We start from the raw sequence: 26,429 nt of genomic DNA, 5'->3' as shown, positions 1-26,429 counted from the left end.
ATGTGACAAAACTTCTTCATTAACCTGTCCTTATTATTTCAGCAACAACAAGACTCAAAAATACCTATGTTGATTTCATCAATTTTTATTTTAAGTATATTTCATAGTATTTCAGAGTTGAGAGAAACTCTTTAGAGCCACAAAAAGCACTGCTATAATAATAATGCAAAAAGGAAAATGGATCCCAGTCTGAGTTCAGGTGCAGCTGCTGAAGGAGAAGGTGAGAGCAGAAGGCTGCAGGGACCTGATACACCCAGCACATGAAGACATCTGCCAAGAGACCAAATCATGTTCCATGCATGTGCAGCTTTCATGAATTGAATGTGATAAACTCCTTTTTTTTTTCCGTTTTGCAGTAGGAACAAGTCACCAAGCTCAGCCTAATTTTTGAACTGTGGGTAAATGTTACTGCCTGGGAGACAAGAAGTGCCTGTGATTTTTGTGAGACATCCAGAACATTGATAAATGGCCATAAAGACTGTACAAAATAGAGAAGAAAGAGTGCTTCAGATTATTTGATCTCTTCCAAAAAAGCTCCAGGTATACAAATATTTTTTCTTTTTCTCAAGATTATTATGTTTCCCTGTTCTAATTGTAAAAAATAAACTACCTTAAATACATTTACCATTCGTGCTAAGAGAATTCATTCTTTTTCAGCAGGTGTAATTTAAATGCAGTTTGTAGGACAACAACCAAATAATTAAAGTACCTTTGGAAGTTCCTTTGAGCTGAGTTGGTGCAGAGTGCAGAAATGAGTCACAGCATACTCTAACAGTGCTCCAAAGATGAAGCTGAAGCAGATACCAAGGTACACATCAATTGCCTTAATAAAGCAATTAGCATTTGGCAGTGAAGTCCTGGCTCCCATCATCAGTGTTGTCATTGTAAGAACTGTGGTGACACCTGTGGAATGGAAAAAATATATGTTCTAGTATAACTCAGATGGCACTGAGAGCCTCTACTGCATGGGCCCTACTGCAGGAGAGTTTTCCCTGGACCTGAAACTCCTAGGATGCCACACCAATTAACGGGTCATGTTTTAGGAAGAAGACTTTAACTTGTGACTCTTAAGTTAAATGCTTAAAAACAGTAACAGAAAATGTTAGCAAAACTGAGAAGACTAGAAATTAAAATGAGAGATTTTGCTGTCATGGAATGTATATCTACGATTAACACATTAATATTGCAAATCTATGCAAAAGGTCCCTTTAAAATATTCAGATATCATTTTGCTCAGTGTAGTTGCCCACTGGCCTCATTCAATGTAAAATCCTTCTTTATTCCCTGTTCTGTAGGAGTGTTTTTTTCCATCCCACCTGCAGCCTGATCAAACCTGATTTGCATTCTTTCCCTTTCAGAATATCCTTTATTTGAAATTAATTATATTTAATCTTTTATAATTCTCTTGTTATTCATGTGTTAATTAGTATGTATCATTACACCTCACAGAAGCCTCACAATTGTCTGTGCATGCCATGTATTTGAATATGTTTAAATTATTTCCAAAATGACAGTTTTTTACTTTGCTTTCAGCGGCCTCCCCTGCCTATAATCTCCTTCCTGTAGCTGCCAAAGGCATTTTTCTTAGCTAAAGAATAGCAAGGCTTTAAGGGGAATCCACGTGATGTACTGAGTATGGCAAACCCAAAAAGTGACTCCATAAAACTCAGAAGTGTTTGCAGCTTCAGGAGACGGACACCAAGTACGTGCGGTAAAGGAGGCGTGTGAACGACCCGCCCTTGTGTGGGCTGGTTTATCAGGCTCTCACCTATGCAGATCCTGGCTGGAACCGACGACTGGCTTATCCAAAACGAGACCCAGGAGAGCACCACCAGAAGGATCGATGGCACATACGTCTCTAATATGAAATACAAGATGTTTCTCTTGAGTTCAAAGTGAAACACAAGTTTTGGGTAACGTCCTGTGGAAGAAGAAGAAAAAAACTTTGTGAAGGTGCAATTTATGAAAAGAACTTTGAAATAACAACCTCTGTTACTTTGGTGAACTACAGTGGGGTAAAGGATTAACAAACAAGCTTGTAAAAGTGAAACATGGCACTGAAAAATTCAGATTGAAGACTCTGAACTGAAGGAAACAATCAAATATGTAACATTCAGTCACCATATCCAGAGTTTCATCAAAGACACCTTGAACTGGAAATTAAATGAGGATTAGTGAAGGAAGAAATAAATCCATCAATGTATGAAGAGGATGTTTCATTATATAACACAAGGCAAGGAAATCTGAAATCGCATATGGATTTATTCATGACAATGAACAAGCTACAATACGAACTGGAGTGGTAAGAATTGTCATTTCATGAAGGTGGCACAGGTTCTTACTTTTAACTATCTCACAGACCCAGTTTCTTTTTCTTTTCATTTACTATTGCTCAAGATGTGGGTTGAGAGTACCTGCTCTGAAATTGCTGACCTACCCCTCACATTCCACTTGAACCCAAGCAGTATCTTTGCATCCTCATTCTCTATTTTTCCTTTGTATTAGAGCATTAGAGTGTTTGCGTTGCTCTGACCAGTGCCACAACAGTGGCACAAATTATTTGTTTCTCAGTGAGTGATTTCCAGAAGATGAACTTTTGGGATCAGAGTCAGATGCAGAACTGTGTTTCATGAGGGGACAGCACACTCATATGCAAAGCCTAAATTTCTTATCCAACTCACTAACTGAGCAGAATTTGGCTATGTTGAAGCACATGATCTGAAACTGTTACCAGTTCAATGCATCACAGGAAAACAAAATCTTGCTTTTTAAATGGGCAGAAAAGACTTCTTGCTCTGAAGTGCCAGGTTACAAATTAAGTGTTATTAAGTTTTTACAAATTCATTTTAACACCATTTGCATGTCAGTGAAATATCCATGAGAGACTAATGTTTTGTAGTCAGACAGCTTTGGCTTCCACTATTTTATTACAAAACCTATTTTCTGGCACCAATGCTTGCTTCCAATGCTGCCTGCTGTGAGTCAGGACAGAACTACAGAACAATGAATTCACTTCAGCAACAGCAATATAGGCACAGACAGGCTATTTGTGCATCCCTCAGGTGTGCTGTGAGACACAAAGAAGAGCACTTTTAAAAGCTTGAAGTGCAAGTAGTAGATGCCAAGAAATGTCTTATTTCTCCCAGATGAGAAAATGGATGGCTAAATTTCCATTTTTAAAAGCATTGTATATATTGTATCAAGAGAAAAATAACAGGATTTTTAAAACTGAAAGAATTGCAAGATTATGTAGTCTGACCCCAAATCACAAGCCACTAAATTTCTTTCATTATCAATTGCTTTAAACTAAATCATTTTGGTTGGAATAGAGCACATCTTTAACACAGACATGAATACTTAGTCTGAGGCTATCTAGACACACAGCATCCACCATTTCTCTTGGTAAATAATTCTGTTTGCTAAGAATGAATGCATAATTTCTAATATTAACTTGTTTTCAGTTTTCTGCCACATTGACCATCTCTTCACTACTGAGCTAAACAGTCTTCTGGTATTCAGTTCTTTCTCCTTCCAAAGGTAAAAATACACTGTATCTAGGGTTCTTCTTTGTAAATTCAGAATATTGAGATCCTCAAGTGTCCAACTGGAAGAAAGGGTACAAACATTACACTTAAACTATCTCCATGAGGCAAGAGGTAGAAATATGTTTCACACTTATACATTAAAGGAGGAACATTACACCAGTAACCTCTACCAAGGCTGTGACTTTTACCAATACAGTTGTTTCAATAAATGTCATTTTGCTCACCAAAACTGATTTTAAGTGTATGAAGACTCAAAAGCACTCAAAAGTCAGGGAGTGAAAAACTTACAGATGACTGTGTGACCTTACTTCCTCTGTCTGCACTCATCCGTGCTCTGAAATGAGCACTATGGAAAAGCACTGAGTGTACAACAAAAGGCTGCAGCACAAAGAACATCTAGCGAAAGAGAACTGGATGCTCAACAAAAGCTGCTTGTGTTGTGCTGAGCACGGGGAAGGATGTGCTGCCATGTGCCCAGCAAAGGGGAGTGAAGAGACCAGGCCATCCTTCCTGCAGTGCCACAGGGACCTGGGATTTCCTGTGGTTCAGCCCCAGAAGAACTTGTTGTTAAGAAGGAAAACTCTGAAACAGCCAATACAGCCACACAATAACACCCTCTCCTTGTTAGTGCCCTACAACTGTATCTCTTTACCTCAGTATAAAAGTTAAGTGCATACATGGGAAATTAGTTCAAAATATCAAATTTAAAAGCCACAGTTTGCAATTTCCAGGTTTAGACAAGTCCTTTGAATATTCTGGTGTTATTATTTTTTCTGATGCCAGAAATTTCTGAAGTAATGTGAACAAAGGGAAACAGAGATGTAACAGCTTATAGCTGAGTGGCTTTTTGGGGAACAAAAAAGAGACATTTCTCTAACCTTAAGGCTTTCTTCTTGCCAGAATCCAAAGACATGGACATGATAATAATAGTGTCAGCATTTCTCTAAAGAGTTCAGAAAAGCTTTTATAATGGAAATTTTGAAGCAACCTATTGTGTCCACACCACCACAACCTATATATAGAATTCATCAGAGCTCCTCCTGTAATAAAGTGAAGGAAGCAGTAGTCTAGAAAAAGTATTGAGTGCATACTTATCATACTAAAGAAATGAGCAATGGGATAAAATGAAGATAGGGAAATATTGCAGTCCCTTTTTCATCTACACCACACATGTACCAGAGGTTATCATCTTTACAAAGAACAGGTTTGGTTTAGCTGCTCCTGTTGCATGAGCTGCATACAACAGAGTAATGCTGTATCTCCTTGCCTTGACTGCACATCTGAGGCCGTGGTGCCATCAGCCAGACCAAAATTGAAACAGGTTCATGAAATCCTAGTCCTGACTTTACTAGAGTTAACTCAAGTACAGCTCAAATTAACTCCTCAAAACTGTCAAGTTTGCCACTTGCTTAACAATTAAGTACTTGCATTAAAATGAAAATGTTTTTTCTTTCAAGTTTCTGGCCCATGACAAATGTCACCTCACTGTGAGACTGCTCTGATTTAAATTTGTTTACATGACAGAAATAATTTCTGTGCAGATACCTAACTGCAGCAAAGGCACAGCATTAGCATGTACCAAAGTATTGAATTACTCTGTGTAACAGTTTCTCAGATGAACCTGAACTTAAATGGCTGTCAATATATACACTAAACACACCACAAGGTGAGGTATTCTACTTAGGTGACCCCACAGCAAAAGGACAATAGGCTGAGCAATTCGGGCTTTATAGAATTTATGAGAGCAGAAGTGCAGAAGTAGACAGTAGCTCTAACTTGTAGGTGAAGAACAGACCCAAGCAGCAGGTGACAGTCCCCATACCTACTCTAACCCTCTCCACTGCTTAGTGCCCTGAAAAGCAGAAAAAGGTACAGCTGACCACTGTTGCTAAAGTGTCACAAAAATTATACCTGCACAGGCTCTTTCTCAGTAGCTGGGCAGGCCTAGGTCTAGGTCTGAGACAAATCTTTCTGAAGGCAACAAAAACCAATTTATGTCATTTTATAACTTGCCATTGAAGTTTGTTTTTTAAAATTATATTCTAATTTACAGTTCTGATTATCAGACACTTTGTATAGGCTTGCCACTGATGATTCTATCAACAATAACTATTGCTGCATTGTTTGAGAGATACATAAACATAAACAAGCTTCCTTTTCACACTAGATCATTCATTTTCTGATTATCCCATTTTTTCTGTGGCATCTGTCACCAGCTGATAGCAGAATTCTGCATCTTTGATCTTTTCTGCAGCATCTCTGACCAGTGAATGGTCGCAGCAGAGGTAACTAAGGAAGAATTGATTCCCTATAAATACTGTCAGTATTTCTCAATTTCTACCCAAAGTGTTTTGGGATGGGACCATCTTCCCCACATCCACTTCCTGAGGACTTTCTGCTGAACTGTACTCCAGTAAAAGACTGCTCCACATCTCTCTTTATGTAAGAAGCACTTTGGTGTCCTGCACAGGGGTGTGCAGCCAGGCACAAAGAGCATCCTTTTCTCTCTCATGAATTATTTATGCTAACCCCTTGGGTGTCTGCTAAAATGTGTGATGTACAACTCACACAAGCACGTCAGTGTCATTCTACCAATGCATCATTTCCTTCTCATCCTGTATCTTTTAAGGGCAGAGGACAGGAGAGCTTAAAATAGATTTTACTGGTTTAGCTATACTGACAATATAGTTTTCAGTATGCGATTTTGTTACTGCTGGTTTACAATGAACATAGGCAGTGAGTAATCAGAATATCCCCACTTTTCCATCATAAATAAATTGTGCAACTGAAATGCATTTCTCTGATGCTGCAGGATGCTAAGGGTGCCAATATGAATTGCTAATATGTTATTACAGCTCATTTGCCCCTCCCTCAGAGAAAAAAAGTCTTCTGTCCTTCACAGTCTAGACCTGACAAACTACCTCTTTTCTAACTTGCTTTTCAGAGGTGAACTAAAGGAAATGAAAGTTCAGGCCGGACATCTCAACATGTGTTTCATCTTCAGGAAAATGCTTTACAAAAAATAAGTTTGAAATTCAGATTTCCTAAGAATGAAACAAACCCTTTCATGTAGTGCATGTGTGCACATACCTTTATCTGCTTAACTTACCTAAAAAAAAAAAAGGCAAATAAATAAAAATAATTTTTTTAAAAAATTATGCCACTGAAAGTTTTCTAAGTGTTTGGGTGTATTTATGTCTCTGCTATAAACACATCAGAGGAGTTAATAAAAGAATGCCTCCTAATTTCCTTGATATTCTTTCCATTCATTGCATTTCCATATGGGTTTATGTTACTGTAAATTTTTCAAAATTTCCAAAATTGTTTTCTTTCTAAGCTGTTCTACATCGCAGAAGTATCTCAGAAACAACTCATGATGAAAAACACCAGCTCAAGTGAAAAGCTTGTTTACAAAGAAGGACGGTGTGAGCTCAGATAAGTAAATGGAATATAATATGGTAACAGACAGATATGCATGGGTAATTGTTTGAATCTTAGGTGAGGCTGACTGAAGACTCACCAAGAAAGATTATCACTGAATACAGCTCTGGGATTCTTTGTGAGCCCTGTATGGCAAAGAATATGTTCTCAGAAGTAACAATTGGAGAGCAATTAGAGACAATAAAAAATTGATAAAGGGAAGGGGGGAAGTTTGCCAGTGCACCATACCTCAAAAGGAAAACTGCTGAAAACCTAGAAAAACTTGATTATTAACTAAATAATCTCCTGAAGCTTGGGAGACTGCAGATGAACCTGTAGGACAAAGCAAGGCAGTGCTTCTGTTTAGAAAGAGACCGTGACTGATGAACATACACTCTTATACAAACTTTATATAATCTACATACAGATTGTATACATTCTGATTTGAAACCACTAATTATAAATGAGAGCAGCTCTGTGGGAGTGTGTGCATTTGGCTTTGTATTGTATGTTCTTTGTAATGGTTCAGTTCTCTGTACCCTCACCCCCTCATTAATATTCCTTTGTTCCTTCACTCTCCCTCACAGTGAGTTATCTTTTAGCTCGCACCTGTTAGATTCAGTTAGGTGTCAATCTCCCCTTCCCGCCTTTGTTAACCCCTCCTACTCAGTCCTGATTAGTCCAAGTTATGTTTCTCCTCCCCTGAAGCCTCCTAGCAACTGGTCCTGGTTGGCCGGAGACAGCTGGCCACTCCCTTTGCTCCTCCTGTCCTGTCCAGTTAAAACCCCTCGACAGAGTTGTTTCCTCGGGCAGTCCTGGGCTGAGGAGGTGAAGCAATAAATCCTTCCTGTTATACCAGCACTGTCTCCTTCTTTGTCTCCAGCGTCCTGCCTGCCCTTTTCAGGACGAGGACTCACAGGAGTCAGCCCCGTTTGCCAGCACACAGGCTGACCCTCAGTGGCCGGTGCCCGCGGTGCCCGAGCTAGCCGCTGGCACGGAGCAGAGTCCGCAGCAGGCACCGTGACACAGCTCCTCACTGGGACATCCCTCCTGAGAGGCTGATAACACAGAGTGGCCAGGGGCCACAGAGCTTCAGCACTGCACAGCCACACAAGGGCTGAGGGGCCTCTGGCTTGAGGAGGCTAAAGCAGGATTTCAGATAGACATCAAAACCCTGGCAGCAACTGCAGACAGGAAGAGCAGCCAGTTCCCTTTGCAGTCTTTTTAACAGAGCAAATATCTTGTCTTTGTGCATCAAGGAGGAGAGATTTAATTTATGCTTCTGTCTCTTCTTTCCTTCTGTTCTGCCAAAATAATACCATTTGAATATGACGATTTGTTGACTTGACATTTTCAAAGTGGGGACGTGCACCGAGGGCCCTCCCTGCCTCGTGTCTCTCCCTGCCTCGTGTCTCTCCCTGCCTCGTGTCTCTCCCTGCCTTCTGGGCTGAAGAGTCAGCATTAGACCAGGCCTGAGCAAGCTGAGCCTCTTCATTCCTGCTGCTGCCAAGGCTTGACAGGAGGCTGAGCAGTGGGTGCAAGACTTAGGGAAAGATGCTGGGGAAAAAAGCTATCAACAGGCAATTAGCATGAAGTCTTAAATTGTGTTTTTGCTTCTTTCTCCAACTAAAAATGGAAATTGAGATTAATTAGCTATCCCTTGCTGTGAAAATAGAAGCATTTATCAAGTGGAAACACATAGGGTCTGTCCTGTGCCCAAAGCTGTTCCCTAACACGATGACATTGCATGAGTGTGTTAGGAGTGGAGTTGGCACAATAAGGAACAGGATTAGACTTCAAAAATACCTCACCAACTATTATAACCCAAGTAAAACAATGGAATTCAACAACCATGAAGTCCTGCACTCAGATGGGAATCACCAGCTCCCAGAGCTCAGGGAGTATGTGGTTACAGGGCAAAAAAGGAGTCAGAGAACTAGGAGGAATCACTGGCTGAACGAGGTCCAAAATGCATGATAATTTTCTGCAAGAAAGGCAAATATCAGCCTAGAATGGAGAAAGAGAAAAAGATTTCATGGAACACATTAAGCAAACCCTTCCATCCTCAGAGGATTTCTAATGGGAACCCATTTTGGGGTGCTGCATATCAGCAAAGAGATGAGAATTCAATGGGAGTACAGTAGCAAAGGCAATATACCTAAAAAACTGCTTATATGAATTAAAAAAGAGGAAAATTGTTGGTCTAAGAATAGATATATCAGTCTTGAAACAGTGAAAAGGCTGCTGAAAAATAGCAGGATATTTGTCTTCAATATCCACATAATGGGTTTGAAATGCAGCAAGGGAGATCAAGATTAGACATGAGGAAAATATGTGTGTAATAAACACCAAGAAAAAATCATCTGGGGAGGCTGTGAGGCAGATGCTTTGGAGGTTTGTCTGACTTACTCCTAGAAACATCTGTCAGGAAGTAGGCTGCAGATATAGATGACCTTGCCTTGTGACATGAGAATAGATTAAATGATTTTTTTAATGTATTTCAGCCTTATTTCTATGATTATTTATACAAAAAGCTACACTGTAATAGTCCTTCATTGCCTTTATGTTTTTCTGGTAAGAAAACCAAGTTTTTATATTGGTATTTATTACTCTGAGAATGCAGGTGGTGTTGGCTGGACAGCTAAAATGAAAACCCAGCACCCACTGATGCAGATAACATGGTTTGGGAGTCCAAGAGTTTATCAGTGTATGAAGAATGAGGATTATAGTTAAAGACATGTAGGAAATGGTTCTAACAATTAAATTACCCATGTCCAAAATGAGATTGTTCTGTACCAAAACAAAATCAACACCAAACCCCAGCCAGAAATCTAGCTAACATTATTCAAAGTGACTTACCATTATATGATTACAGTAATGTGATTACTATTATGTGATACATGCTGTTCTACAAACAAGATTAATCCACAGTGTCCTTTTCTTAAATTTACTGAAGTTACTTATGCAGGAATTCTGCTGACTGCATTTTGAATTTGGCTCTGTCAGTGGCTGTACGTGAACTTGGGTTTTGCTCTGCTGTACTATATTTCACTTGCACAGCAGCTGTACTTTCTGTTCAAGTTCACAGAGTATCAAACCCCGATTGCTTTTTTTGCTGTGTTAGGAAATACTGCACACAGTTCTTCTCTCATAACTTTAGCTTTAGCTCTTTGAATTGTAGTGGTTATAAATTGCTGTTATTTATAATGTAATTGTTATTTATAAGCTCCTCTTATGTCTATTAATGGTGCTGAGGAAATGCAAAGCATCATTTTTCATTGCAAAATTGATTACACAGCTCCGTAATCTGGTTGCTCTTTTCTTTTAATATGGCCTACAGTGGGCACTGCTTTCCAAAAAAAGCTGTAGAAAATAGCACCTAGTTCAGAATGACTCGACAGAAAATTAAGAGGATTAGGAGATTAAATTCTGAAAGTACTGCATAGCACTTGATAACATGGCTTTCTTAAACAGGAGAATTGGAACAAGCAGGTGTGAGAAATTTAAATCAAATCAATCTGTGTGTCTTAAAATGTGTTATTAAAACAAAAAGTGGCTTTTGATTTCATACATATGATTCCTGCCAACACAAAGGGAGGAAGACACCATCATTTATTGGAAGAGAACAGTTCATGTGATCATGCCTCTTCTGCTCTGATTGGAAATTGGTTTTAGTGTGTTTAGTTAAACAACAAGCAAAACCAAAAACCAACCAACCAAAACAAACAAACTTTTTTTTGTCTTTAAACTCTTGATTCTGTGATAGAATGTGATAGGAATTAAGCAGGTTTCCTTTTCCACTTTTCTGTATGCTGAACAGGTCCTGATATCCTTCTGGGCAGAACAGCAGTAAAGGATTACTCCTCTTTGAACCTGATGTTGCTTACCCAGAAGCTGTAAAGAGGAGGAAGTCAAGCAGATGTCACTTACATAAGTAGCAAGAAAGTCTGTGACCCTAGAGTCTGCTGTATGTATTTAATTTCTACTTTTACATCCATTTAGAGAATGACTTTTTAGCCTGAATTAACACCTGAAATTAGGTCACAAGTTTCTCTGTGTTATTAAAGCAGAAATACCCAATAGTGGAATAGATAAACTCTATTTCTGTGATTCGGGATTGGAAACACATCCTCTGGTGAAACTGCAGTTCTGAAGGACGTGTGTGTCTTGGTTTAAAGATCACACCCTTGTGTGGGTGTGCTGACCTGAGCAGAATGGAAACAGTGAAGAGCAGCAATGAGGGACCTGAGAGTAACTAAAGAACAAAAAGGTTTGGCAGGTCTTGAACTCTCTGAAATCCCTTTCAAAATCTCTGGAAAACAAACAAGAGCACACTGTTCCCTGAGGTTAAGTCCTGCAGTTAGAGGAAACTTTCTGCAGCAGTTCCTAAGCTCGGCAGACGAGCAGGTCTGTGGAAACCCTCCTGACCCTTCCCTGGGCAGAGGAACTCAGGTGGAGCCATCTGCTCCCTGCTGCCCACCAGGCTGGGCAGAGGCTGCCACAGAAACACAGCCACTCCTACAAGCAGTAGCCATGAAACTCAAATTCCTGCAGCTGTGAAACCACCCAGCATATTCTTGGAATTTTCACAGATGAATAGAGGCTTTTCACTTGCCTTATAAAGCCAGAATGGCTGATTTGAGCTGGGTACCCCCAGGTCCCTGGTCTGTCTCCAATTTAAATGCCCAATTACATGCTCCTCTTCCTTCACCAGAGCTCTCCCTGACATTACATGGAAGGAGCAGTAGATTTTGGTCTTAATTCTTTAGATAATGTGTAGCCTCCAAGAAAATGCTCAGTCTTTATATTAGCTCAGTCTCTGCTAGTAACTTGAAAAGTATTTATGGCTTCAAGAATGTAATTATTGGAACATGCAAACTGTCATCCTGACAGAAAGCAAATGTGCTCAGTTCCTTAATGCTGCTCTGGTTCCAAAGCCATAGTTCAAACTTCACCTGGAAGGGGTTATGAGGGTGATTTTACCTGTCTCATACACAGCTTCAGTTACAGAGGTAAAGTGGTCTTCTACAGTGTACTGTGCCAGCTGGAGTGTGTCCAGACCTCGAACTGAATCATTTCCTCTGGTCCAGTAAAATGTGACATCATTGATGTTATAACCCCCTGTAGGGAGACACAAGCCAACAACAGTGTTTATTTTACACAATAATTAGTTTGTGTTGAGCACACTTATGGTTCAGCTGTTTCTTATTTCTGTGCCTGAAAGTACAGTGAGACATAAACAACGATGGGCTTTGGCAGATTTTAATGCCTGTTCACGACAAAATTTCCAATAGCATGCAAAGTCTTGTAAGTTAAAAGCTGACATTTTTGGAGGTGGTCTTTTTATATCTTCTGTTTCAGTATAAATGACAAACTAATAAAATAGATTAGTACCACCTGGTATTCTAAAGGCAAAAGCTACTAGGCTCTAAGAAAACAGAGCTTTTATGAGTTACTGCACTTGCCAGCGTTTTGACTGCACATGAAATGTGCCATGTGCAGCATCCCAAGATGCTGCTTCTCAGTGCAGTGCCTTGCTCCTCATTCCCACAGAGATGAGGGCATGAGGAGAGCAGCAGAGCTGCTGCTCACTGGTGCTGTGCTCCGACCTGAGCTTGAATCATCGCTTGGGACAAGGATTTGGCTGAGGAGCTGGGAGACTTGCCAAGGACACCAGCTTAGAAGCTGATGTTTCTGCAGGCTCAACAGCGTGGCATGCTTCAGGGGCCCCAGGAGGTTCCCTCTTAACCTTCAAGTAGTAATTAGGAGCTGGATGAATCATCTATCAGAAGGCAACTGTGTTTTGCACACACTTGTCAGTGTGCAGCACAATCACAGCTAAAAGACTTCTGTCGCTTTTCCCCATTATATAAAAGGCAGCCACTTTGCAGACTGGTGTGTATGATTAATTCAAGATTATGTTAATGTAATTTACATGTTAACAGGGAGCATTTGAACATCTTTTTTCTTTAGCTTACTTAGATCAATCATTCTTGTATTTGACAGATTTATATTGTGCAAGTTAATAGCTCAGCTTAGGGAAAAGAAACATGAGCTGATGATTATTTTTAGACTTCAGTCAACTGTAAGTAAATTACAGTGAGACAATAATGCAATACATTGCACAAGGGTATATGCTGCAAAAAGAAATAAAGCTCTAGAATCACAAAAAAAAGAGATGTATTAAAACAAAACAAAAAGTGCCTTTTAATATTTTTAAGTTATTGGGATTTTTCTTGCAATGACAAAACAGATCTGGTTTCTCCAGCCATCTCATGTAGGAAAAATAGGAGTTCATAAATTCTATCGTAAGGAAACACTGGGCTGGTTACCTATTAAATGACAATTTCACCTGAAAATCCTTTCACTGCTCATTCTTTAATATAAATTTTGTTTTCACTGTCACTGGCAGTTATATGAAAAGGTATCATGGCTTGGAATCTCTGCTCACATTATCACATTTATAGCAATTAAAGCCAAAACACTTTTGTGTCAAAAAGCCAAAAGCATATGCATCCAAGCTAAGTTTTCAATTCCCTAAAACCACATGCTGGGAAATTTCCCAGATTTGTGAGATGTAAAATAGAAGTAACATTTTCTATAAACAAATGGTTTCATTGTCCTTAGTCAAAACAAGGAGGCTCATAGAACCAGTTTTTATGCATGATTCCGGCCACGGATTCATTTCACTTCCTTTCAGTATAAATGAACTGCAGACATTGAAATAAAGAACTGGAGAGTACCACAGTAAATTCCTTTTTGTTTTTATAAGATATTCAGCCTTCCAAGTTGTGTGAGACAGAAGTTCTTGGTGCCTGCATGAATGATAACGAGCACATCTTGAAACAGAAGTTATTTTGCTTTTGTTCCAAAATATTCTCATTAGTGGAACAATTAGTAGGTTTGGGTGATCCTTCCTAGGAAAATTCTTTGAGTATAATAATTCCAAAACTCTTAAGAAGAATTTTTATTCAGAGAGCCTCCCCAGTGTTCAGTAAAGTTAAATAGTACAGTGCTCCCTCTGTGCAAAATTGTTCTCTTTTCAAGGGATTAATATTTTACTAATTATAAAACATTTCAGAAGTTTATAGAGACAAAATCCTTAAGACCATGTTATTTGGCTTTTACAAGTAATCTCTATTCTCTTTATGTGACACTGAGTTTTTATCCTAGCTAATTCCTCAAGCCCAGAATGTCTCATTCCTGTACATTGTTGATAGAGTTTGAGCTGCTAATGTCAACAGGGTTAACTACAGGAATAGTAAATTTGGGATTAAACATTCATAATGCCTAATACAAATTAGTTTCTTTACCTTTCTGTTGCTAATTTTAATTTTCACTGATTGTCAAGCACAAGTTAAGTGCCTTCACATGGCTCTTCACTGAATAAATGCTAAAGAACAAGTTTTGAAAGAAATAAAATTCCAGAGATGGGCCCAAGATATGAATATGTATTTGGACTGGGGGTCTGTGTGAGGGAAATGTGAGGACAAACCCCTCAGACCAGCAGGGATGAATGTTGGTGTTCCCTGCCACACGGCAGAGAGCAGGAACCCTCCACTTCCCCAAATGTCACAGCACCCCTATCAACAGAGACTCAGAGTGGCAAGTCTCTGTTTCCTAACATATGCCAGCATTACCTTCTGAAGTGTTGCAATAAGGGGAAAAAAACGCAACAGACATGTTGGCCAAAATGTGTTTTGCTATGTAGAAAGTACAAGTCAAAGTTACTAGGTACCAATAGCAGGAATGTTGGAAAGGTCATTGGGGATGCTTTATTGTGTAAAGCCATTACTTCATATTATCATGATATATTTGTCTCTGCACTAATAATCACTTAATAAAAGCCTAACTCTTTGTTTCAGCTCAAATATTTGCTATAGATTTTGCATTTTATTTGTAAGCATCAATATTTGTGCAGATGTATGTCTGCACTCACAGTTCTTAAACCCAGGTAATGATCTTGGCAATGCTGGGAGGATAACATTATTCACCTATAAATTAACATAGCTTATCACGTGGGGAAAATAACCCCATTTCCAGCCTACCCACAAGAAAGGATTGCAGTGCATTGATGTAAAAAGGTCACAGCCAAGACACACTCATTGCTTTTTGTATTTGTTGCTTCTATCTGTTTCCCTCAAAACTAAACACCACTGTAATGGGAGCATTTGTTGTGACACGACTGGGTTTTCCCCTTGGACAGGAGACACTTGTGTGCTGTTGAAAAAGCAGATGGAATCAATCTGAAAAATGCTTGGTTTTTATTATAAGGGGCATTCTCCTTTTTTTTTTAATCCTGTAAAATAAATTGTAAATTCCTGTGGGATATACATATTTTCTTCTGGAACTAGAGAAAATACTAAATGACTCATTAGGCAGTGCTGTTGATTTAAATCCATAAACATTGATTTACTAATATGGTCTGCCAAAGGAAAATAAAGATAAATCCCATTCCAATTCAAAGCACTGTTTGTTAAACAGATCTCATAAAACTTCTTATTCCAGAGGGATGCCTGTGTGAAGAAGGTTTTGGGTTCACTTCCTTTGTGTCTCTAAAATGAAACTTAGTGGCAATCTAATTGATCATTAACAACAAGAGATGAGCAACACACACACACTTCTGAAAAGATACAGAATAAAACTTGACAAGTACTGGAAACCCTTCCAAATAAATTTTGAGCATGTATTGACACATAATTTAAATATGTATTTTCATCTTACAAACTGGTTATTCTTCTATGTTATCACATGAAAAAAACATTTTCTAGAGTTTTGTCATATTAATAATATCAAACATGTAACTACAGAAGTGCATGTTTGTGTGTTTGCAAAGTAACCATGTCTACAAAGTATTAGAGAATCTATTTCAAAGAAAATATGAGGACATTGATGGATAAAATGAAAAAAAAAATTTACTCTTGTCCATCAATTGATGACATTTTTTACAAGTGCACTGACAAAGAGAATTAATTAAGTCAGAGCAAGATCTGAAAACAGTAAATTATTAAATATTAACCATATGCCTTTAAAATAAGGCTTATTCTGATTTCTTTTTTCCCTAAAGGAATTGTATCTCAGGGGGAAAAAATTACATTCTCTCTGAAAGGGAAAAAAAAAATTTCTCTCATTTGTGCTAGAAAATGCCTGCACACAGAACTCCCTCTGAAGACCAAGAAAGTAATTGCAGGATGCACTGCAAAACCAAGCCTGTGAGAATCTCCCAGGATTTTGCTCAATCATTAATTAGCACTGCAGCATTTCAATATTGCCGTGCCATTTTCAGTGATGCCATGTGCACATGTGTGCACACATCTTTGCACACAGATTTTCTGTAATTCAACAGGGACTGGCCACATCATGTCCCTTGCCTTCTATGAAAATCCCAGCCACTCTGGTAATATCTAGCAGAAAAAGATCACAGATATTTTTCTAATTGTATAAAAATAATAAGGATTAAGTGTCTTACAGCTCTCCAGTTGCAAAGTACATGTCTGCTTATCCATTGGATATTTAGTCAGATCCATGCTGCATGAAACAGTTGTGGTGATCCTTGGGAAAAAAAAACAGTTTTCTAAGTATTAATGGGATGGAATTGTTCATCAGTAAAAATAAAAAATGCTGTGTATCCTTCTTGAAATAATATTTTCAGCCTAATATCTATTGTGAGGGAAAAAATATCTTTTACTTACTGGTATCTAGTGTTCAAAAGTAATACAATCCCACACAGAAACCACTGCAAAACAGCTGAGTTCAGTGACAGCCTAAAAAGGCCACCCTGCACTCCCTTCTCACTTACAGTGCACATTTTCTTTTGTTATTTGCAGTATATTTTAAGATTTTATTATATTTATAAAAACCTTTTACAAAGGGTTATTCACAATAAATCATGCAAATCAATCATCACAACTTGTTTTCCCCTGTGATGACTTCATTGCAAACTGGAATGGCAGCAATGCCATTCCTGTGTTCAGTCTGCATGAAAGCAAAGGGTCTGTTTAGGGAAGAAGATCTATAACTAAATTTAAGAATTTATTCATATTGATCAAGGATATTACATTTTCCTAAAACTACAAGACCCTACTTTTACAAACAGACCCATTCTCTGAAGCAGAACCCAGAAGCTTAAAAGGTAAGCAGATGCAATCATAAATGCTGGTATGTGGTACTTACATACCTGATAGCATACAAGACTGTTCCATTAGGGTATATCCTTATCAGACGATTCTCAACAGTGACATCATGAAGAAAAGACCTTTTTGAATCAACTATAAAGGTGTCTGGTACCCACAGCATTTCCACGAGCCGACCATCCAAGCTCAAACTCTTATTACCATCGAAGCAAAGTCTCTCATCCGTCCATCGCTGCCTTAGAAATATGGTAGCTGTGTAGTCCTGGAAGAGAAAAACCAATTTATCATCCAAAGGGAGCCTGTGTTGTGTTCTCTTTTACTGAACTATATGGAAACAGCTGCTGGGCACAAACTGTGATTCTCCATGTCCCTGGCACTCCAAGAGCAGCTGTACTGAATCTTGTTCTGCCAAATTTTCTGGCACTCGATGTGAGGTTGGTAGATTTTGTTCTTATGGTCATTTACAGTAAAAGCTGATGGCCTAAGTCTGGGGCTATAAATCAGCTGAAGTCACTGGAGCTTTGTAAGCAGATAATCTGGCTCTGCAAACCTTTAAGTTTTAGAATGATTTATGTAAGTGGTTCCAAATCTCATTTTGTTCACATAAGCTAATAAATGAAGAATTTTTTGAGAACACATTGGAAAAAGTTGAATAAATTCAGATAGACAAAAGAAGTTAGTGAAACAGGAAAGGAATCTTTTAGCACAATTTCTCCTTTTAGCATCACAAAGAAAACAGTGGTACCAAATTTATCAAGACCTTGAACATAGCACTCAGTCCAATTCCCCTTCAATTTAGATATGCCTTGCAGTCCTACAGTAAGATCACACTATTTCTTAACACTTTTAAAACAACTTTTGATTTTATGGTGTGCTTTTACCAATATGATAAATTCATCTGAAGTTCTGACCTTATTTCCCTTATCTAAATAGTAACTAATAATTAGTAATTAATAATACAGTCATACTTAATATCTGATTAATTTTTTTTCTTTTTATTTCTGGGTACCAGTGGAGGATCTTTAAGTAGAAAAGTACATTCCATTTCAGTTTGTTCGAAAACAAATGATAGAAATCAAATGAAACACAGCTGGAATAAATTAATGTGTGACAGCAACAACAGAAGAGAAAAACAGTCTGAGTTCAGCTGTGTCTAATCATAGGGAAAGAGAGTGGCTTCAAAGGCACATGAATATATCTTTATTTTTCTGAAATGCATAAAGATTTAGACATTTCAGCTGGAAAATAAGTACTGATCCACATGCTTCTCATTAAGATTAATATTCAGTAGCAGATTTCTGTTTGTATCTGTGAGAGGTGGGATTCACAGCTGCATTTCTATGCTTATTATACTGTTATAAACACTATGTGTGGTGAAAAGGAAAATTCCATCTCCTAACCCATATTGACTTCACAAGGAGACAAGCCCAGAGTCATACTGCCAGCAGCTGTAAGCACAGGACATCAGCTTATCAACAAGCAAAAAAAGACTGCAAAAACTACAATACCATATTTATTTCTGATATTGTATCAATGCTTGCAATATCCATGCTCATTCCAATTGACACAGGACCATCTGCAAAAAAAAAAGAAAAAGTCAGAATGTAGCTCATAATTCTTTAACATTCAGTGTTCACGAGAACTGTCTACAAAATCTTTCCATCTTTCTACTAAATGTTTAGAAGCTATCTTAAATATTCCTCAAACACAGATTATGCAAGAATTTTCACATTCTTAACCAAAACATCATACTTCTTAGCTAAAACTATTTCAGTTTTCAGAAACAGGCTTTATTTCTTAAATACTTCCTGGTTCATATGATTTCTTTTCCCCCAGGAAAAAGTGCTGGGGCAAATGTTACCCAGTAAGGTGTGGAAAGCACAACCCCCAAGGTACCTCAGACTCTTCTGCTCTGAGGTGCAGAGCAGTGGAAAGAATTCTTCCAGTTGCAACATCTGGTCCATCAGATGTGGGTGAAGTAAGAAGTTTTACCTGGCAATGTCACATGGTTAACGATCAGATGGCACAGCTGAATGAATTCCTTTACTGCCCATGTAAGAATTTATGGTATTTATTGTATCACTGCGATTTAATATCTTGCCTTTGACCACTAGCAGAAAACTTGTGATTTAAAGTACTTGCATTTATAAAGGAAAACTAGTCATAAGCTGAAGGCTTATTCAGTGTCATTAAACACCTTACCTAAGTGGTTGTTATTGTAATGTCGGTATGCTCAGGTTCCCATTTCCTTCTGAATGTGCATTTCACACTGTTGGAAGGAAGATCACCAGCTGTGCATTTTAAAATGCAGAATTTATGCAGAGCTTTGATGGAAACATGACATTATTCCTGTCTGAATATGTGCAGAATAATTAACAGAGTGCTTGTACAAGAAAATTAATATTAAAATCACTGCATCTTTCCAAGCAATTGAGAAGAAGAGAATACAAGACTGAGAAATGCAGAGATACTTTAGGTGAGATCTCTGTAGCTGGTGGTGCCCCTATCTCACAGGCACACAGCTGAAAACCCTTCCTGGCTATTTGCAATATATTTTGTAGAAATCTCCTCTTATGGCCCCAAATGGCATCCAAAGGAATGTGGAGTCCAACTACAAGCCCTGAGTAACACTAAAGAAAAAATGTGTCATTCTAAGACGTATAAGTTTATTACTATTTTTATTTTTTCCCAAAACATTTTCTATTTCTAATGCACATGTTAAAATCATTACACATCTCCTGAAAAAAATCTCCAAGTCCTTTGTTCTGGATTCTGTTGAAAGTTTAAATATAAAGCTCCAGCTGAAAACAGGACTGCAGGTTTGTAGCATGCCCTGCTGGTAATATGTGTGATTATTATATACTATTAAATTATACATTGGGTTTAGAAACTATTGTTCATATATTGAAAAAAGAATTTGGAGGCTAACTTTGGAACAAAATTGACTGAAAACCTCGCAGATCATTGACAGGTTGTTCTTCTGTTTCTTTCCATTCTTTTCCTGTTTTCATGTGCCATGTGGGAGGAGCAGTGCAAGAAAACAACAGTTATGGAAAGGATCCCTATTAACACAATACAGGATGCTGAGAACAGCTTTGCTCCAGCAGTTAATTAAATCAGGACAACATTAATAGTTAAACACTGATTTCTTTTTTGCATGTGTGGATAAATGTTTATTTAGCAAGGCACCATAACTTGTAAAGTATTAATAACAGAATGAGCCTGCTCATAATTATTCACCAGGGTTTCCTCTGAACTTCCTCTGAAAGGTCTCCTGTTGACAGTGTCAAAAACTGGGCAGCAAACCAGATGAGGCACTCAGTTCCTACATTTCCATATGTTTGGCAGAAGTTGTATGTATAATGACAACATCAGAAGAAATCTATGATCTTCAGAAGAAAACCGAAGTCAGTCTGTCCTGCATTACTGAAGGGAATCCTCAAAGCATGGCAGAGGATCAGCCAAGGGAGTGCCTTGCTACAGCAGTGGCTGTCCAGCCTGAGGAACACACGTTTTAATTTTACTGCTCCTCTATGGCCTTTATAGGTGCTCATAGTGATGCCAAAGGGGAAAGCAGCCAGAAGAGTGGCAGACAACACACCTAAAAATTAAGTTTGGATCACTGCAATGATCTCAGCCTGTAGCAGCAAAATAAACCACCCCTGTGTCACGTGTGTGCCTGGTACTGCAATGGATCAGCACTACCAATAACCCCCACTGCTCAGCTGTTAGCATGAGCCCTTTTTCATTTAGTTTAAGAAAACTCAATTTTCTTCAATGTCAATTCTGACATTCAGAAAGGCCTCAAAAGGAATGGCTTTTTTGGAAGGATGTCTCATCTTTTCAGCAATACTGGATAAAATGTTGCAAGTAAACAGAGAATTAGAAGGAAAATTACCGCTAGAATAATTCATTATAGCTTCCTAAAAATCTTGTTTTGTCTCTCTGATTGCCAGCTTTGCTTTGGAGCATTACAGAATTCTTACATAATGAGATATTTTATGCTTGGATTTTTTCAGCATTTGACTTCCTGCCACAAGACATCTTTCTTGACAAATAGTTACATGAGGAAAGGGGACAGGTTAAGACAGGCCTTCTGACAGATCTCAACTGTAATTCTTGATTTGAAGGCATCAGAAGACAGATCCATTTCTAGCATGAATCAGTTTCCATCCTATCTGTTTGCATCAAAAACTTGTAGACATTGATGTTGCTTTGCTGGTACAGTTTGTGTACCGAGAAGCTCTTACAGTGGACAAGACAAAAATTGGTGGGAACCATATCAAAAACAGCTTGTTAAATCATTTGTCAAACCCCCAGGTTCCCACACAGCCAAATGCAAGCAATTAATGTGGGGACAAACAAGACAGGCAGCACATATAGGATAGGAAACCATCTTGGCAAGCAGTGCATTGAGAAGGATTTAGGGGCTGTCACAGATAATCATTTTAACATGCTCTTTCCATCTTATGCTTTGGCAGCAGCATTATTGCAATAGGGAGTAACACAGAATTAAGTTATCTTGCAATCTATTCTGTATTGGCAAGACTGTTATGACTGTGACAAGATTTGTTTTCCACATTTAAATAAAATGTGCAAACAGCAGACATGGTTTGGTTGAGAGAAATACTCCAGAAGACAAAAAATTCTGGAAGCTTAGCATCAAATCTTGTAACATAAAAATCAAAGAGCTCAGCTTGTTTACTCAGCTTCTCAGAGAGAAGTCAGAAATGTGACTTGTCCAATGTCAGAAAATGCATGTAGCAGTTAGCTGTGCACATTGTTTGGCAAAAGCAAAATAAGATCCCAGTTTATGGAAGCTGGAGACAACAGGAAACTTCAAATAAATTGATCTTTTTACTATGGAGTCTCTGAAGTTAAGCCTTTGGAGGGGTTGGAGAGGCAGAAAAGAACCCAAAAACCAAAGCCCAAACTGTCCTGCATGCAGGAAGCTGGGCTTGGTGGCAATCAGATGCTCATGGTGTCTCTCAGTTCCCGGGGAAAGGAAGGAACATCTCCATTACCACGGGTATGCTCATGTTCTGGGCTTTTTGCTTTTCTGTAAAGGATTAGATATTGGCTAGCTGGGACTTAAAATAGTCTTTAGATGATGGTTATTTGGTATTTCTTTCTCATGTACCCTGTGAGTTTGCCTCACTAAACCAAAGGGTGTTAGACACATCTAACATTCTGATATCTCCTTGTCTCTTTTGTACACTTCTGAAGACTAAAATGCCTTCATCTAATTAAATTTATAGAACTTAATGTAAACAACATTTGAGGGAAAAAAATCATGATGACAGGTCTTAGATAGAAGCTTAAACCCCAAAATCTTATTTGCTTTAATGTAAAACTTAAGTCTATGAAATGTATTATCATTATGAAGCTAAGGAAAATAATCTTTTAAATGTGATTTAGAATAACTTATTTAAGCATGACACTTTTCTGTACCACTTGAAAGCAGATTCCATATTCAAATATACTTAGCTGTGACCTTTTCCTAGTCTCTCTCTTTTTAATTAGAACACTTAAATTATCACATTCAATCACAGAACAAAATCTATTTGTATAAAATTATTTACAAGATTTTATGCATCCCTTAACAACCCTATGAACCTGATCCAAGGCTCACTGAAGTCTGCAGGAATTGCTCATTAATTCAGAGAGTTTGGCACAGCACATAAAGTTATAAAATTGATCCACACAGTTCCAGCAGAAAACCTGAGGTGGAAATCAACTTGTACTGCTGAGATAAAGTGTCAGGGTAATGTAGCACATTTAAGGGAAATAACTGTTGATTTTTAAATCCCTTATGCCAGCTTTTCTATAGAAGTGTTCTATATATATCTATAAGTGTAGGATAGAAATTATTACACTGAGGAGTAATAACTACTCACATTAGTATAGGAGTATTTAATATTCCAGTCCAAATAATGGCTAAAATCATTCCAGATTAGGGTTCTGGGTTTTTTTTAATTCTTTATTGCACCTATTTGCTGAATTTATGAAGAGTTGCTTGATGAACCAGCTCAAAGAGGGATATTAAAGTGCTATAGATAAGGAAAGAGAACATTCTTAATAGCAACATTCAGATGAGGGCAGAGCTAAATAACCAGTCCAGCTGAGATCCCTCTGTGCTAACAGTGCCTAAAGAGCCCTCACAATTTGGCAACTGGTACGTGGCACCCACCATGGACAAGCATAAAACACTCAGCCAGTTCTCCTTGTCTGCAGACCTCTGACATACTGAGGTTCAGCTAACCCAGCTTTGGGCACTGCATTTGGGTGCTTAGGGATGGGGAGGACAGACTGTGTCACACAAAAATGGCAACGTTCGTGCAGCAGGGTCTGGAGGGAGTCTGTGCGGGAGGAGAGGACCAAAGTAAGGTGAGATAAATCCAGAATCAAATCTAGAAAAGCAGAAGATTCAACCCATGCAAGGAGAGGAGGAGACAGTTTTTATGTTGTTATGCAGTCATTGGACTCAAATGAGAAAGATCTTTGTAGTCCCCTTGTTAATGACACTACATGAGCTGGGGTACGTGGTTGGGACATTTCCAGTCATCTGCCAGTCCTAGCATAAAGACCAAACACAATTTAATAACCAAATGGAGGGCTTATTAAACTAAAAATGTATGAGCTGCCATAAATTTTACTTGACTAGTAAATATTTCTGGTTTTTCTGGCTTTAAGAGAAAGGAACTGTCATTTTATGAACATTTGTTTATACCTAACTTTCTTTTCAGGACTAAGACTCCATTATGTTTAATATTAAGGAGTTCAGTGTCACTGATTTTGCAAGAATATGATTGCATCTTGGCAGCAACCATCACTTCAAAAATTGCCATTTCCTGCCTGAAGAAAATTTTCAAGGACAAATAACCTTGAAATTACTTTAAATGAGGTTATTCTAAAATTTAAGCTCACCTCTGGCCCTCTCACATTTGATAAAAATCACATTTCAGAGTTCCATTATGACTCACTAACATTAAGCTTAAAGCACTGTAGATGCCAACAAATAATACCATCTAGTTTTATGACAAATTTCTTCATGCATATTTATGGGTGTGTATCTAACTGAGCTAATAAACAGAAATACACATATTTTTAAAAGAAAAGGAGTCTTGGCCAAAACTAAAGAAAAGGAAGCCAAATGTCTTAAAAAGGCTGGCTTTACCACATTTTAGGGAGATACTTCTGCACATCAACATACCCATACTATGCTCCCCTTTATACAAATCCTTTCATTCAAGCCAGTGAACACAGGTTGCCAGATGAATATCCATCCTTTTCTGTTCATATTTCTAGAAATACAAATTTCTTTCTCAGAGTATATCATCAGTGGTAGGCTGCACAATCAAGACTGTGCAGGCTTTTACAGCAGCCAATGGTCTCTACCAGAATACCCCAGTTATGTTTTTAATGTGCATTTGTTCACCAGCCTACTCGAGTCTAATCTGTTTGACCTTCAGATCCATCTCTAACTGGTCTGCTTCTCACCACTAACATGAAAATATCATCCCAAAGAAACTAATGGTTTGGGGGGAGCAGGGCAGGGGGAAGTAGGTATTAGTGACTAATTGGGACTCTGGGCTCATCAGCTCTTTGACAGCTCTGCTGCAGCCACTGATGCCACTGTGAGTAAAGCCAGCTACCAAGAACAGACACAGGGTACACCAGCTGCAGGCAAAAAACCACCACAAATCAGGAAAACATTACATGGAACAAAGCTAGCATAGCTGTGGTCACACAGAAAAATACACTCCACAGGCTTGTTAAGCTGAGGATTTAGGTGGTTTGCCAGCTCTGCTTCTGAGAAGAGCAATAGCTTCTCCTGGGCCTGACCCTCGTGCAAAGTGTAGCCCACCCTGCCAGTAAGAGAGGGGTCAGGACTAGGCTGGTACCACTCCCCAGCCCAAGCATACATTCCCCTGTAACAGAGAGAGTGATCCCAAATGATCTCACAAAAAGCTACAGGTTCAAAAATCAGGACAAGCAGTGCCTGAGTCATCCTAACTCTAATTATCCCTACAAAGAAAGTAATTTCTCACAAAATCACCAACTCTGCATTTAGAAGTGCCATCAACAAAATGTGTATTTTTCAGAGTGTGATCTCATTCCCTCAGCACTAGAGCTAACAAAGACCCATCAAAGGTTCCTGAGGCAGTGTTTGCATCCTGAGCTGCAGTGAGCATATGCAGCGATGCTGGCGCTGTCTGGAGGTGCAAGACTGGCTTTGTGTGACACAGCCTCAATCTGTGCCTGAGCTCCTCTGGGATTTCAGGCACTCCCAGAGAGGCCTGAGCATCCCTCTGAAAAAAAATCCAGACAAATAAATAAATAAATAAATAAACACAGCCTTGCTGCGATACAACAGCTGAGGAAAAAAGATGGAGAAAAGAAAAGGGAGATTTGTCACTCAAATATGCTTTATGGTAAGTCTGAATTACTATTATAGGATATTGAAATGAGACTCTGTTGTCTACCCAAGCACACTCATCATGACAGTGCCAACATATCTCTAGTACTAACATGAGGTAATGAATAAAATATATTAATGGCCACTGAACAGTTATTTTACATTATGCATCATCTCCAATGAGGAAGGGTTAGTTTATTTATTAAAGTTACATTTATTTTGCTGAAAATCTCCTTAGAGCATTAAATATTTTATAGCAGTTTTATCATCAACTAAGATAATTACAATAAGAACAAACAGACGAGAGAATTTTCCCTTTTTTCTTCAACCTCAAATACAGGTATATCATAAAATTATTGTAAATGTATTAAGAAACAGCACACGATGTGGAGTGTCCATATTGAACCAGGTATTTGGATGGCAAGAGGAAACAGTATGGTCTTAGAAACTCATTAGTCAATCATTTTTAAGCAGGATACAAAGGGATGTAAAATATTTCATTTGACATTCATAGCTCTAGCATTTCCGAGCATCTAGCTTAAGAACTACTGCCTAGCATTCACACTACAAGTTTATTTTCTGACAGACACGTGGTGCTGAGCTTCTTTCATCATTCAGACTATTTTCTTCTTCAGTGTTCTGCACTTTTTCCAGGACAAGCTCTCCATGCCACTTCCTAACTCCTCTGTACTTTGATACATGCAACAGCACGACTCAAATAAAGAAGATGTTTTTCACTGAGATTTCAGGTGCCTGACTGCACTGCAGGGCAGTAAAATCAGCCTTGATGCTGAAGACTACGTGGGTCTTCCAATCTGGTGACCATTGGCTTCTGATGCAGGGAACTGACATTTTTAATTCATTTTCCCTTTTCATTTCCCTCCACAATTTTCAGTAAATCTGTTCAGTGAC

At 38.5% G+C, this 26,429-nt stretch overlaps 1 protein-coding gene across 3 annotated transcripts in view; it reads right to left on the bottom strand.

Moving 5' to 3' along the window:
• Positions 1–26,429, bottom strand: part of LOC134554725 (gamma-aminobutyric acid receptor subunit pi-like) — a 46,031-nt gene that overhangs the window by 5,374 nt on the left and 14,228 nt on the right. Inside the window, exons 2-8 of one of the 3 annotated variants that reach the window (XM_063405557.1) lie at positions 19,301–19,367; positions 18,607–18,674; positions 17,143–17,360; positions 16,435–16,517; positions 11,949–12,086; positions 1,769–1,921; positions 710–903 (exon numbers count right to left, since the gene is read on the bottom strand). In XM_063405557.1, the coding sequence (XP_063261627.1) occupies positions 710–903; positions 1,769–1,921; positions 11,949–12,086; positions 16,435–16,517; positions 17,143–17,360; positions 18,607–18,654 (834 nt within the window). In that variant the 5' untranslated portion in view covers positions 18,655–18,674; positions 19,301–19,367. Of the gene's footprint in view, positions 1–60; positions 479–709; positions 904–1,768; positions 1,922–11,948; positions 12,087–16,434; positions 16,518–17,142; positions 17,361–18,606; positions 18,675–19,300; positions 19,368–26,429 lie in introns of those variants that run through there. The other 2 variants (XM_063405556.1, XM_063405555.1) reach the window with 2 other exon arrangements.

This window comes from Prinia subflava, chromosome 9 (genome assembly GCF_021018805.1).
Source record: "Prinia subflava isolate CZ2003 ecotype Zambia chromosome 9, Cam_Psub_1.2, whole genome shotgun sequence".
NCBI lineage: Eukaryota > Metazoa > Chordata > Aves > Passeriformes > Cisticolidae > Prinia > Prinia subflava.
This window is presented reverse-complemented; position numbering and strand designations above follow the sequence as displayed.